Source organism: Entelurus aequoreus, linkage group LG03, assembly GCF_033978785.1.
Source record: "Entelurus aequoreus isolate RoL-2023_Sb linkage group LG03, RoL_Eaeq_v1.1, whole genome shotgun sequence".
NCBI classification, from domain to species: Eukaryota; Metazoa; Chordata; class Actinopteri; order Syngnathiformes; family Syngnathidae; genus Entelurus; species Entelurus aequoreus.
Window position 1 is genome coordinate 21,246,310 of NC_084733.1, and position 15,802 is coordinate 21,262,111.

Genomic DNA, 15,802 nt, shown 5'->3' on the forward strand with positions numbered 1-15,802 from the left:
TGTCTTTATTTTTAAGTTATCATGCCATGATTTTACTATTCCAGCCCACTTGGGAATATATTTTCCTCCATGCGGCCCCTGAGCTGAAATGAGTTTGACACCCCTGTGTTAAATAATTACGTCTTAAAGCAATTAAGTCAAAAATGAGTGCAATACATGGCTGGGACCAGCTGATTTAGTCGCAAATAAAATGTTAGCTATGTGAAATGTAGTTACAAAATGTTTGGTATGTGATGTCAAATTCTCCCTTGTTCTTGAAATATGAAATTAAATACATTTAGTGATACATCCATAAAATTCCATGGAATCTCTTTTTAACCAACAGTTTTGCACAAATTTACACACTTTTTTTTCTCAAGAATAAAACACAAAAACTACCAAATTTTAAAAGTCAACTGTATGATCATATCTGCTGTTTTACACATGTATGGTCAAAAAGACATGGTTTTATTGAGAAAATATTTTTAGAAAAAGCCCAAAAACCTGCATGTCGAATTAAAAGCACACCTTACAGCTTTTATTTAATAATATTCATTAAAAAAGAAGTATTTGCGATCTTTTGTTGTCCATGAGTGGAGAAAAGCTGCTCCTTAAAGCCTGATCGGCCCGCAATCTTCATGCATTATGTACAAGTCACAACTAACTGGATGTTTGTATGGCTTGGCTTCTGTCCGCCATCGCGCTCCTCTGCGCTTCTCCTCATTGGTCGACATGGCCGCAGCTTGGCGGTCGAGCGCTGCAAAAACCGAAGCGCTCTACAACGTGGTGTAGATGTAGACAAAGATGATGACTAGCAAGTTGAGAATGGTCCCAATGATGCCCAACATGGCCAAGATGGTCTCCTCCTTGCTTTCCCTGTCTTGGATTCCCTTCTCCTCATCACTGTAGACAGTGTTGACCATTTTCCCTGGAAGCATCCGGAGTTTGTGTCTCAGACCAGTCTGGAATGAAGGCCACAACAAATTCATTTGTTAGCTAAAATTATTCTTTCTCCGAGTGCAGGGGTCGGCAACCCGACATGTTGAAAGAGCCATATTGGCCCAAAAATACAAAAAAACAGATCTGTCTGGAGGCGCAAAAACTTAAAAGCCTTGTGTAAGTGTTCTAATGAAGGCAACACATTAAGTGTCTATATTAGTTGTATTGGCCTACTATCCAAATTACTTTAAAAGTCTTATACAAGTGTTATAATGAAGGCCACACATTAAGTAAGTGTCTACATTACCTATATTAGCCTACTATCAAAATGACTTTAGAAGTCTTAAATAAATAAGTGTTATAATGAAGGCAACACATTAAGTAAGTGTCTATATTAGCTATATTAGTCTACTATCATAATGACTTAAAAAGTCTTATTTAAGTGTTATAATGAAGGCCACACATTAAGTGTCTATATTAGCTATATTAGCCTACTATCAAAATGACTTTAAAAGTCTTATATAAGTATTATAATGAAGGCAACACATGATGTAAGTGTCCATATTAGTTATATTAGCCTACTATCAAAATGACTTTAAAAGTCTTATATAAGTGTTATAATGAAGGCCACACATTAAGTAAGTGTCTATATTAGCTATATTAGCCTACTATCAAAATGACTTTAAAAGTCTTGTAAAAGTGTTATAATGAAGACAACACATTAAGTAAGTGTCTATATGAGTTATATTAGCCTACTATCAAAATTACTTTAAAAGTCTTATATAAGTGTTATAATGAAAACAACACATTAAGTAAGTGTCTGTATTAGTTATATTAGCCTACTATCAAAATGACTTAAAAAGTCTTACATAAGTGTTATAATGAAGGCAACACATTAAGTAAGTGTTTATATTAGTTCTATTAGCCTACTATCAAAATGACATTAAAATTCTTATATAAGTGTTATAATGAAGGCCACACATTAAGTAAGTGTCTATATTAGTTATATTAGCCTACTATCAAAATTAATTCAAAAGTCTTATATACGTGTTATAATAAAGACAACACATTAAGTAAGTGTCTATATTAGCTATATTAGCCTACTATCAAAATGACTTTAAAAGCCTTATGTAAGTGTCATAATGAAGGCAACCAATTAATTAAGTGTCTATATTAGTTATAATGGCCTACTATCAAAATTACTTTAAAAGGCTATGTGTTATAATGAAGGCAACACATGATGTAAGTGTCTTTATTACCTATATTAGCCTACTATTAAAATTACCTTAAATGTTGTATATAAGTATCATAATGAAGGCAACACATGATGTAAGTGTCTTTATTAGCTATATTAGTCTACTATCAAAATGACTTTAAAAGTTTTATATAAGTGTCATAATGAAGGCAACAAATTAAGTAAGTGTCTATATTAGTTTTATTAGCCTACTATCAAAATGACTTTGCACGTCTTATATAAGTGTTATAATGAAGGCAACACATGATGTAAGTGTCTTTATTAGCTATATTAGCCTACTATCAGAATTACTTTAAAAGTCTTATGAAAGTGTTATAATGAAGGCAACACATTAAGTAAGTGTTTATATTAGTTCTATTAGCCTACTATCAAAATGATATTAAAAGTCTTAAATAAGTGTTATAATGAAGGCAACACATGATGTAAGTGTCTATATTAGCTATATTAGCCTACTATCAAAATGACATTAAAAGTCTTAAATGAGTGTTATAATGAAGGCCACACATTAAGTAAATGTCTATATTAGTTATATTAGCCTACTATCAAAATGACTTTGAAAGTCTTATATAAGTGTTATAATGAAGACTACACATTAATAAGTGTCTATATTACCTATATTAGCCTACTATCAAAATGACTTTAAAAGTCTCATATAAGTGTTATAATGAAGACAACACATGAGGTAAGTGTCTATATTTTTTATATTAGCCTACTATCCAAATTACTTTAAAAGTCTTATACAAGTATTATAATGAAGGCCACACATTAAGTAACTGTCTATATTAGCTATATTAGCCTACTATCAAAATGACTTTAAAAGTCTTATATAAGTGTTATAACGAAGACAACACATGATGTACTGTAAGTGTCTATATTAGCTATATTAGCCTACTATCAAAATGACTTTAAAAGTCTTATACAAGTGTTATAATGAAGGCAACACATTAAGTGTCTATATTAGCTATATTAGCCTACTATCAAAATGACTTTACAAGTCTTATGTAAGTGTTATAATGAAGGCAACACATTAAGTAAGTGCCCCAGAAAGTGAGATCATTCCTGGAAATGACTGGCTTAAAACTGCCAATAGTATAGGTGTGTGTGTCCAAGTTAAAGGAAACAGCAGGCGGTCTTCTTCTAATGGATTTATTACAATCTAATGTTTGCTGTGGTCTGGAAAAACATGGCACAGAAATGCAGCCAATATTACATACATATATTGTGTCATGAGACATGTAAATATAATTTAAATACACAGGGGACATAAGTAAAGGAAATTAAATGAACTCAAATATAGCTACAAACGAGGCATAATGATGCAATATGTACACACAGCTAGCCTAAATAGCATGTTAGCATGGATTATTAGCCCTCCACACGAGTCAATAACATCAACAAAGATCACCTTTATGCATTCACGCACAGCATAAAACATTTGGTGGACAAAATGAGACGAAGAGAAAATGGCATAAAAAAACGTCTTTCTGTGGCAGTGTCGGAGAAAGTTGTACATTTAAACAAACAACGGTGAGTTCAAAGACCGCCAAAATTAGTAAGACAAATACTGTCTTCAGTGAAGCATAAACACTAACATAATAAACAGTGGGCTTTCTAACAACTAGGAAGGTTTGTGTCATGTTTGTCCTCCTACACCAGGGGTCGGCAACCCGCGGCTCTAGAGCCGCATGCGGCTCTTTAGCGCCGCCCTAGTGGCTCTCTGAAGCTTTTTCAAAAATGTATGAAAAATGGAAAAAGATGAGGGGGAAAAAAATACATTTTTTGTTTTAATATGGTTTCTGTAGGAGGACAAACATGACATAAACCTCCCTAATTGTTATAAAGCACACTGTTTATATTAAACATGCTTCACTGATTCGAGTATTTGGCGAGCGCCGTTTTGTCCTACTAATTTTGGCGGTCCTTGAACTCACCTTAGTTTGTGTCCATGTATAACTTTCTCCGACTTTCTAGGACGTGTTTTATGCCACTTCTTTTTCTGTCTCATTTTGTCCACCACCCTTTTAACGTGCGTGAATGCACAAAGGTGAGTTTTGTTGATGATATTGACTTGTGTGGAGTGCTAATCAGACATATTTGGTCACTGCATGACTGCAAGCTATCGATGCTAACATGCTATTTAGGCTAGCTATATGTACATATTGCATCATTATGCCTCGTTTGTAGCTATATTTGAGCTCATTTAGTTCCCTTTAAGTCATCTCAATTCAATGTATATCTCATGACACACTATCTGTATGTAATATGGCTTTTAATTTGTTGCGGCTCCAGACAGATTTGTTTTTGTATTTTTGCTCCAATATGGCTCTTTCAACATTTTGGGTTGCCGACCCCTGTCCTACACAAACATTATTAAAACAACAAATATATTTCCCCCCCCATCTTTTTTCCATTTTTGAAAAAGCTCCAGGGAGCCACTCAAAGATGTACTTGTTGAAAAAAACAACAACAACCTCTGCCTTGTTTTTAATGAATACTTAGGCCTACTACGCTGCTGTTTTTTAAATGTTGGTCATTATGGTGGTACTTTGAAAGCCAAGTGTTTTCTGAAGAGGTACTTGGTGTCCTAGATTAGCATGGTGAGACGTGCTTAAATGACAAAGTCCAACACACCCTCAAAAGTGGTACTATTTGCAGTTATTTAGTAGGTCCATGGCTGGTAAGGAGTCAGATTTACGTGCATGCCCCTTTAGGTCCCTTTATGGTTATTCTTTTCAGTTTATTGTTCCAATCAGCAAGATTATAGATGTCACACACATTACATTACACAGGCGGTAGAAGGGCATGAGAAAAAGTATTTCTGCAAACTTTATATTGCAGTGACACACTGAAAAACAAAAAGTCATCGGCAAGTCGCCCATTTTGTGAGAGTTTGCATGTTCTAAGTTGCTACTCGGTTTAGTTTTTTGCCGTGATATGTGCAAATTCAGGGATTTTTTTACCCCAAGAAATGCTAGAAATTGATCGGAATCATGCAGAAAACACGTTTATAACATAGATTTTAGGACAAATATTGTTGTTGTTGTTTAGTTGTTGTTTATTTTATGTTTTATTTCATGACAGATGGCATGGATAGGTGTGATTAGTTTGTTTTGTGGTTTCCCTTTTTAAGATAATTAATATAATATGCGTACATTCATTCAACCAAAGAGATAATAAATAACACTTTTTAAACCAGGCTATCCAAAGTGTGGATTGTGGGTCTTGGCAGGTACCATTACAAAAACATTTAAAATTAAAACCTAATAAATGTAATAAACGAGCAAACAGGAGTAATGTAACGAGGAAAAGTTTAAAGCTGTTTTTTTGCAGGATATTTTTTCATTTCATGGTAGCGGGCAGGGGTTCGATTTTTGGTGTGATCAGTGTGGTTTTCGGTTTCCGTTTTTTAAAGTTAATTCATTTTATATACAAAACCCCAAATCAGTGACGTTGTGTAGTTGGTAAATAAAAACAGAATACAATTATTTGCAAATCCTTTTCAATTTATATTCAATTGAATAGACTACAAAGACAAGATATTTAATGTTCGAACTGAGAATTTTTTTTTTTTTTTTGCAAATAATCATTAACTTAGAATTTAATGGCAGGAACACATTGCAAAAAAGATGGCACAAGGGCATTTTTACCACTGTGTTACATGGCCTTTCCTTTTAACAACACTCAGTAAACGTTTGGGAACTGAGGAGACCAATTTTTGAAGCTTTTCAGGTGGAATTCTTTCCCATTCTTGCTTGATGTACAGCTTAAGTTGTTCAACAGTCCGGGGGTCTCCGTTGTGGTATTTTAGGCTTCATAATGCGCCACACATTTTTAATGGGAGACAGGTCTGGACTACAGGCAGGCCAGTCTAGTACCCGCACTCTTTTACTATGAAGCCACGCTGTTGTAACCTGTGGCTTGGCATTGTCTTGCTGAAATAAGCAGGGGCGTCCATGATAATTTTGCTTGGATGGCAACATATGTTGCTCCAAAACCTGTATGTACCTTTCAGCATTAATGGCATCTTCACAGACGTGTAAGTTACCCATGCCTTGGGCACTAATACACCCCCATACCATCACAGATGCTGGCTATTAAACTTTGTGCCGAGAACAATCCGGAGGACACAACATCCACAGTTTCCAAAAACAATTTAAAAAGTGGACTCGTCAGACCACAGAACACTTTTCCACTTTGCATCAGTCCATCTTAGATGAGCTCGGGCCCAGCGATGCCGGCAGTGTTTCTGGGTGTTGTTGATGAATAACTTTGTCTTTGCATAGTAGAGTTTTAACTTGCACTTACAGATGTAGCGACAATTTGTAGTTACTGACAGTGGTTTTCTGAAGTGTTCCTGAGCCCATGTGGTGATATCCTTTACACACTGATGTCGCTTTGTGATGAGGGATCGAAGGTCCATAAAATCATCGCTTACGTGCAGTGATTTCTCCACATTCTCTGAACCTTTGGATGATATTACACACATTAGATGGTGAAATCCCTGAAATATTTGCAATAGCTCGTCGAGAAATGTTGTTCTTAAACTGTTCGACAATTTTCTCACGCATTTGTTCACAAAGTGGTGACCCTCGCCCCATCCTTGTTTGTGAATGACTGAGCATTTTGCGGAAGCTGCTTTTATACCCAATCATGGCGCCCACCTGTTCCCAATTAGCCTGTTCACCTGTGGGATTTTCCAAATAAGTGTGTGATGAGCATTCCTCAACATTCTCAGTCTTTTTTGGCACTTGTGCCAGCTTTTTTGAAACATGTTGCAGGCACCAAATTCCAAATGAGCTAATATTTGCCAAAAAAATAACAACGTTTTCCAGTTCGAACGTTAAGTATCTTGTCTTTGCGGTCTATTCAATTGAATATAGGTTGAAAAGGATTAGCAAATCACTGTATTTTGTTTTTCTTTACGATTTACACAACGTTTTGTACAAAAATTAATTTTACCAAGCAGATTTAAACATACATAAAAAAAAGGTCAGTTCAAAGTGCGGCTTTTTTAACTAATTTTTAACAACCCATGGCACATTCTAAAAACACTATTACTAAAACAACCGGAATTAAAAGAGCAAAGAGGTGTAATGTAAGGAAAACAAATAAATGTTGATGCTGATAACACAAAGCTGACATACAGGCTGTTTTTTTTTTGTTTTGTTTTTATAGAATCTTTGGAACTGTATCCGAAAAACTCATAACCATTGTGGAGACAGATGTTTTTCATTGGACCAACACTAGACTAGACACATTCTCACACACACACTCAAGACCACAGAGCCCAATCTGTAAATCGTAAATAAATAATTTCACTGTCACTGTCATCCTGCCTTTGCGCATGTTACACAGCGTTTCATATCTGCCCTTGCGCAGCCATGTTTTATTCACGAGTGGGAGAAATATTTTCCATCAAAAATAAATTACGTTTTCCTCAATAGAATATCAGCCATCTGCTGGCTTGTAAGTGCTGTGAAAAGACCACACAAAGAATGAGGAAACATTCAATAACTTTTTTTTTGTATGTGCAACATCAAGTCGATATCTGGAATATTTCCCTATCCTTTCGTTGTTTGCATTCAGAAGTCATCTTTTAGTGATGATTGTCCAAAGTACGGCGTTGGGCTGGAGACAAGAGCAGTTTTCAAGGACGTGCAGCCCGCTGAGTGGTATAAAAAGAACAAGTTGTAGTCATCTTTTTCTGTTTTGTTTTTTGTTCGTTTTTTTAGTATCCCAAAGGCGCAAGCAGATTTTGGAGTCGGCATCCAAACCTCTCAGGAAAAGAGTGCTCTTTTTGCAGGTCAGTGGGTTGCATACGCCGACTCGTCTACAGCAGAGCTTCTGAGCTTATAGTTGACTAAAAATAGACCACTGACATAAATTTAAACATTTCTGCAAGCGTGATAAACTACAGACCATGCAAATCCAGGTGCAGAATTTAGAAAACAAAATGACTATAAATATGTTGTTGTTATTTATTTTATATTACAGTAGTGCCTCAACTTATAAGCTTAATTGGTTCGGTGACAAAGCTCTTTAATCAAAACTGGTATCTTTCGATATGCATCATAACAAAAAGGGTAATACTAAAAAAATGGATAGATGTTGATAGTCCAACTCATACTGACTGGTGCACTCAAGCTATGGAAATTATATCAGTAGAAAAAACTGCATTTAGTTGAGATTAGGGACGTCTGATAATATCGGGCTGCCGATATTATCGGCCGATAAATGCTTTAAAATGTAATATCGGAAATGATCGGTATCGGTTTCATAAGTATCGGTATCGGTTTCTAAAAGTAAAATGTATGACGTTTTAAAACGCCGCTGTGTACACGGACGTAGGGAGAGGTACAGAGTGCCAATAAACCTTAAAGGCATTTCCATTGCGTGCGTGCCGTCCGAGTCACATTAATGCAAGGCATACTTGGTCAACAGCCATACAGGTCACACTGAGGGTGGCCGTATAAACAAGTTTAACACTGTTACAAATATGCGCCACACGGTGAACCCACACCAAACAAGAATGACAAACACATTTCAGGAGAACATCCGCACCGTAACACAACATAAACACACCAGAACAAATACCCAGAATCCCTTGCAGTACTAACTCTTCCGGGACGCTACAATATAACTTGAGTTGATTTATTTTGGAAAACCTTGTTACATTGTTTAATCATCACAACAAAATTAGGCATAATAATGTGTTAATTCCACAACTGTATATATCGGTATCAGTTGACATCTGTATCGGTAATTAAGAGTTGGACAATATCGGAATATCGGATATCGGTAAAAAAGCCATTATCGGACATCTCTCGTTGAGATAATAATGAGTCATATATTGGTATATGGGATTCATTATTTAAAATTGTTTTACGTATTAAATGAACCAAAAATATGACTTATTTTATCTTTGTGGAAAATATTGGACGCAACATAAGCCACTGTGACACTATTGTTCATTTTTCAAAAGTTTTTATTTTTTATAAATGGCTGTCAATGAGGGATTTCTAATCACTGCTATGTTGGAAATATTGAATATTGATACTGTCATTGATAATATCCATTTTTGTTTGACTGCTTTTGGATTGTTTTGTGTCATGTTTGTGTGTCCTCTCAACCGCTCTGTTGATTGCTATTCTGAATGTTGCTGGGTCGGGTTTTGGAATTTGAATTGCATTATTATGGTATTGTTGTGTATTGTTTTGTTGGATTGATTAATAAAAAACAAAAACAAAAACAAAAAAACAAACCAGAAAAAAACTGGTATCTCAAATAAACCTCTCTATTGAAATTAATTAATATCAGTTTAACCCAGGGGTAGGGAACCTATGGCTCTCGAGCCAGATGTGGCTCTTTTGATGACTGCATCTGGCTCTCAGATAAATCTTAGTTGACGTTGGTAATCACAGTGTTAAAAATAACGTTCAAAATACAAAACATTCTCATGCATTTCAATGCATCCATCCGTTTTCTACCGCACTTGTTCAAGAAGTCGTATTAATGGTAATAAGTATTTTATTTAGTATTGGTTAGCTTCAGAATAACAATGATATTCAATCAATCAATCAATGTTTATTTATATAGCCCTAAATCACGAGTGTCTCAAAGGGCTGCACAAGCCACAACGACATCCTCAGAATAAGAGACTTATTATACTCTAAAAATGTTGGTCTTACTTAAAAATTCACGCATTTAGTTGTATTCAGTGTTAAAAAATATTATACAGCTCTCACGGAAATACATTTTAAGATATTTGGCTTTCATGGCTCTCTAGGCCAAAAAGGTTCCCGACCCCTGGTTTAACCGGTGCTCGGCCCCCCCAAAACAGCACCATTTTAACATGCCTTTTAATAAGAAAAACTCATGTTTAGATAAGAAATATTGTATAAAAAACAATACAATAGAATGTACTTCAAACAATGACAGTAGTTTTCTAAGGTAATATAAAAATAATGTACATCATTGTTCTTGGAGAGCTCACTTCTACGGTACCGCAGTCAAACACACCATCTGGAGCTCATCCATATTTTCATGGACTGCCATTATATATTATTTTAACATGACTTTAGTTATGGCTATGGTTTGTATTAGACTCAATCTGCTTCAGTATGGTGAGGACTGTTAGTGATATGCTTAAATTGCTTTGGTCTGTAATTTTTTTGATGATGTATTCCTTTGACTCAATAAATATCACCTGTCCTTCACACACACTTTCTTCCTTCCCATGTTTGGAAAACAAAGTTATGTCAATTTCTAGCGAAGGCTATTGCTAATGAGTAAGATCAATACGCCAACTCATGGCAAAGATGCTTGTAACTCCAATTTTTGCTTGCAACTTGTCGCATAATTAGCCGAGGGACAGCTCTTGTCTCAAAACACCCTTAACTCTCAACACTCAAATTCTTAAGTTGAGGTACCACTGTATTACAAAATGTCGAACAATTTTTCTTAAGTGGAAACGCGAAGATACAACTCGTTCCAGGAAGAAGATTATGCTCCAATTAAAATAAAATAAAATAGTAATGATAATTTCCTAGTGAATGAATATGATTCTCATAGGAAATCATCCATGATGATCAGGTTATGATTAAAAACTCAGAGTTTCATAGTCCTAATGGTTTATTTTGTATAAAAAGCGATTGACAAGATGTTCTCAAGAAGAATCTCCTGAGGGAACGTTGTTGCTGTATAGACAATGGACCAATGGGGAGGAGTGGAGGGTACCTAGCGACTCTTTCTGTTGAGGACATTGTTATCACCTACCTATTCGGAACTACGATAATCGGGCATCTGTTGATTGGATTGAGCGTTGCCCTGGTATATCGACAAATTCAGAAGAAGTGGGCAGCCGTTCAAGGCACCCAGAAGCTGCCCGTCACGACCGATGGGATAGGCAGGGCGGTTGGCACTGAGACTGCAGCGATTTCAGAACTAAACGGCAAACTGGACAACATCTCGGAGAAGCTTTCTGCTCTGCAAGACACAATTATGATCGATTTGAGGGCCACGAACGGAGAATTAGAGTAGACAAGTATTGGATTGTATCTACTCGCCCTAAACCCAATATCATAATCTGCATTTTGCCTGGGCTGCGTGTGACGTCACGTCCGGTTGTCGACTCGCCCGTTTCTTCGTACTTCGGCGCCTGGCGATTATTCGAGCAGCACTGACAACAGACTCAGCCGGATCATGTTTTTGTTATGTTCTGTTGGTTTTGGACTCTTTTAGTTCCTGTTTGACACCTGAGTTTGGTTTGGTTGCCACGCCTACCTATGATTTTCACCTGCCGCTGGTGTTTGGGACGCTCACCTGGCTCTAATCAAGAGACATTAGTTAAGCCTGCCTTTGCCAGTCAGTCGTCCAGGCGTCATTGTTTGTCTCATGCCTTGCCAAGTAAGTCTTGCTAGTTTCATGCCACAGTTCCCTGAGTGTTCCAGGCCATAGTTTATGCTAAGTGTTTGCTTCATGCTCTCGTCACGTCACTTGTCTTCTAGTCCATGCTAAGTATTTAGCTTCAAGTGCGATCGGCACCTTGTTCCTTCGCCTTGTTTTCCGTTTTTTGTAACTCTTTGAGTTTTGTTCAAGATTAAATCATGTTCCTACCTGCAAGTCCTGTCCGGAGCAGGCCGGCCCTAACCAATCTGGCGCCCTAGGCAAGATTTTAGGTGCCCCCCCCCACATCGGCAGTGAAGTGTATATACTCACAAGAAACCAAATAGCTTTGTCTTTGACCTTTTTTTTTACTTAAAGAAAGCAAATTAACAATCAGAATAGTTAACAAGATACAAAAAAAAATATGGATAAATAAATGAATACAAAAAATAAAAAATGAATATATGAATATATGAAATACAATATTTTTTACATACATAAACACAAAATAAAACGTGTCAACAAGTTGCATAAAATAAATTAAAAATACAATATAAATAAGGCACTGCACAAAACAAGATATCAAACCAGTATGACTTTAACAACTATATTACAAAAAAAGGGGATCCTACAGAGTTCTCTATTTGTGCTTTTTAATACTGCATTAACTAGAATGACTTACAAATTGCTGTACACCAGGGAGTACTGTAATTACCTAACGTTACATTATTATTTTCCATAACAATTTAGCCCCCTCCACAATATTAACCCGACGTTAAAACAGAACTAGCTATTTATTGATTAGCAATTGCCGAATCATGTAACATTAGCTTAATGCAAAAAAGACAGGTTACTATCACATTCTGTAACAGACAAATAATTTCATGTAGGCTAACGTTACCTACCTGCTACCTCTGTCTTTTTCTCGTTTCTCCCCTTCTTTTCTCCCCTGGGCACCTGACAGTTTTGGCCGTTTTGACATCTTCTGTTGATTTTTTTTATGTGGTGACATCCAAAAAGAGTCATGATACGGGAAGGGAGGGGGCGCACCGTGCGTAATGTTGTAACAAATAATATTTCTATTAAATAGGCTTTACTTTGCATTTTAATTAACGTGGGATTATTTGATGTATTTAGAAATAATAGTACCAACTTTTTTTTTTTCTTTTTTTTTTTTCCTCCAACATTTGTGGCACTGGCGTGGCGCCCCCTGATGGACGGCGCCCTTAGCATTTGCCTATACAGCCTATGCCACGGGCCGGCCCTGGTCCGGAGTGGTCCGTTTGCATCCCGGGGGAACAAACCTCACAGCAAGCTGCGACACCCCCGTTGTGACAGTAATGTTGCAATTTTCAATGCCAACAAAAAATGCTCCAATGTAAGTAAAAAATGTACTTACAAAAATTTAAATATGCAAAAATCTACGAGCCTGATGCTAATGTACATTGGAATGCTACTGATTAGCATTAATGATTTTACATGGCAATTACAACACCACCAAATGTGTTAATAAAAACTACAACTAGGTTGCAAAATGCAATCAAACAGACGGCACGTAAAATGTAAAATACTTACAGTTTTACACTTTCTTGGGGTGCAACAAGAAAAACGACACACCAAAATGAAACTACTTAATGTTATACCTGCAACTAAGACTACGAATTGTGATAATAAAACAAAATATAGCTACTAGACAGCAGTTTTCATAATCAGCTCATTTTTAAATGTTTCAATAAATTTTTTTATTTTATTATCAAAAACAATATTTATCAACACACACACAAGTTACGAAAATAGGTACCGTTGAGTACCAGTATCGATTCCCAGGTAACTTAAATTGGTACTGTATCGGTGCAAATGTAAACGGTATCCATCCTTAAAGGGGAAATGCACTTTTTTTTGGAATTATGCCTTTCGTTTACAATCATTATGAGAGACAAAAACTCACATGTCTTTTGTTATTTTTTTTTAGGATTTTAAAGATGATAAAAACAAACACTTTAAGGATGAGGCTAATGAGAGTCACCGTTGTAGCCTTCACAGCCCTCTAAAACAACTTCAAAATCCTCCATCAACCTTTTAAATACACACTACAAGTCTATATATAATGTAGTAACAGACACAGTCATTACAATATTTAAAATGTACAATTTTATTTTGATCATTTAACCTCTTAAGGTTTGTTTGTTTACATGCTTTTTTATTTCTCTTTGCTATTTGGGCTTATTTGACCCTAATTAGAACAAAAACTACAAATCATTTTTAATATGAAGTACTTAGTCCATAAGTACACAAACGTGTACTTCATGTGTAGTGACATACACATTTTTATTTTTACACTTTTTTTTCCAAATTCCATTGTATGTTATACTCTTCTGACACCACCAGATAGCAGTGTAAGTGTCCATATGTTGGCCCTGCGATGAGGTGGTGACTTGTCCAGGGTGTACCCCGCCTTCTGCCCGATTGTAGCTGAGATAGGCTCCAGCGCCCCCCGCGACCCCGAAGGGAATAAGCGGTAGAAAATGGATGGATGGATGGATGGATGTCGGCATAAGACCCCAATTCAGTATGTGTACACAATTTTGGAAATAAGAGCTAAAAGGTGCTGTCCACGCATGTGGCCACTAAGGCCTTTAGAGGTTAAATCATTTCCGGGATCTATTTCTTTTTGGACAAACGAGGATTCTCTACCTCATCTTTTTGAAGCTGAATATACAGAGGATGAACTGCAGCCTATAGTAGCCAGCACGACTAAGAGGGTGAAACGTCGGAGCAGACGGAAGCCGAGAGAATGAGGTGAAAGTCACTTGAAGCTGCAAAGGTGGAGTTTGGAGACAAGTTATTTGGACATAAATGGCGTGCTTACCCAAAATCAACAGGAAACGTCCCCGGTCAGCTGGACCTAAAAGACAACTGTCCATCAAGTGAATCACTATAATATCGACCCCGATACACGCAACACGTCACGTGTGCCTTTACAACCGCAGTACATACGCTGTCTGGCTAGCTCACCTTTGTACAAACAAAACACGAAATGTGGGCTAATACTTTACAGATACTGTAATGTGATTGTTCATGTTTTTCAGTCAGTACAGATTGGTGTTCTATCGCAGTGTTGTGCTTTACAAACTCAAACGCGTTTCGTGCTGACGTAGAAGGTAGCTTATCTCTTGCCGTAGTTAGCTTTTACGGCTAATACCGTAGCACGCCGATGTGTTACCACGATAGAAGAATAGTTCCTCATTGTTCGCTCTTACAATAACAATAACAGTTGTGTTATTATACGGGCTGTGGAACATGAATTAAGTATTGTTGACGTTTTCTGAATACAAATTTAAAGTGATTTCGAGGTAGAATTGATTGCTCTCATTTGCTTCATTGCTAGCCACCTAGAACAAGCCGATTCTTACATTAAAAAAAATAAATTTTGTCTTTTTGTTTCTCATAGTGATTGTGAACGATAGGCAAAATTTCCCCCCAAAAAATGCAGTTCCCCTTTAAACATGTGTGAGATATGCTAGAAAGTTTATTTTCGACCGTGTTTGGAAAAAAATAAATAGATTTTTGTCTTCAACATATAGGGAGTTGAGGGGTTTACTTGCATCTAAAAAGACAGCCCTACAAAATGAGGTATACTCGAAAATATGTTTAAAAATGTCACTGTGGAGCAGGATTGACACAAAAACATATTAATACATACACTATATTGCCAAAAGTATTTGGCCACCCATCCAAATGATGAGAATCAGGTGTCCTAATCACCTGGCCCGGTGTATAAAATCAAGCACTTAGGCATGGAGACTGTTTCTACAAACATTTGTGAAAGAATGTGCCGCTCTCTGTGATTTCCAGCGTGGAACTGTCATAGGATGCCACCTGTGCAACAAATCCAGTCGTGGCATTTCCTCGCTCCTAAATATTACAAAGTCAACTTTATTGTAAGGAAAGTGAAGAGTTTGGGAACAACAGCAAGTCAGCCACCAAGTGGTAGGCCACATAAACTGACAGAGAGGAGTCAGCAGATGCTGAAGCGCATAGTGCAAAGACTTTCTGCACAGTCAGTTGGTACAGAGCTCCAACCCTCATGTGACCTTCCAATTAGCCCACGTACAGTACGCAGAGAGCTTCATGGAATGGGTTTCCATGGCCGAGCAGCTGCATCTAAGCCATACATCACCAAGTCCAAAGTGAAGCGTGGGATGCAGTGGTGTAAAGCACGTCGCCACTGGACTCTAGAGCAGT

The 15,802-nt window shown here is 36.8% G+C and overlaps 1 protein-coding gene across 1 annotated transcript in view; it reads right to left on the reverse strand.

The window, feature by feature from the left end:
• Nucleotides 1-481: 481 nt before the first annotated feature.
• The window catches only part of LOC133646274 (protein TUNAR-like), a 35,667-nt gene continuing 20,346 nt past the window's right edge, over nt 482-15,802 (reverse strand). The window contains exon 2 of the mRNA XM_062041459.1: nt 482-941. Coding sequence (XP_061897443.1) covers nt 756-941 — 186 coding nt within the window. The 3' untranslated portion in view covers nt 482-755. The remainder of the gene's footprint in view (nt 942-15,802) is intronic.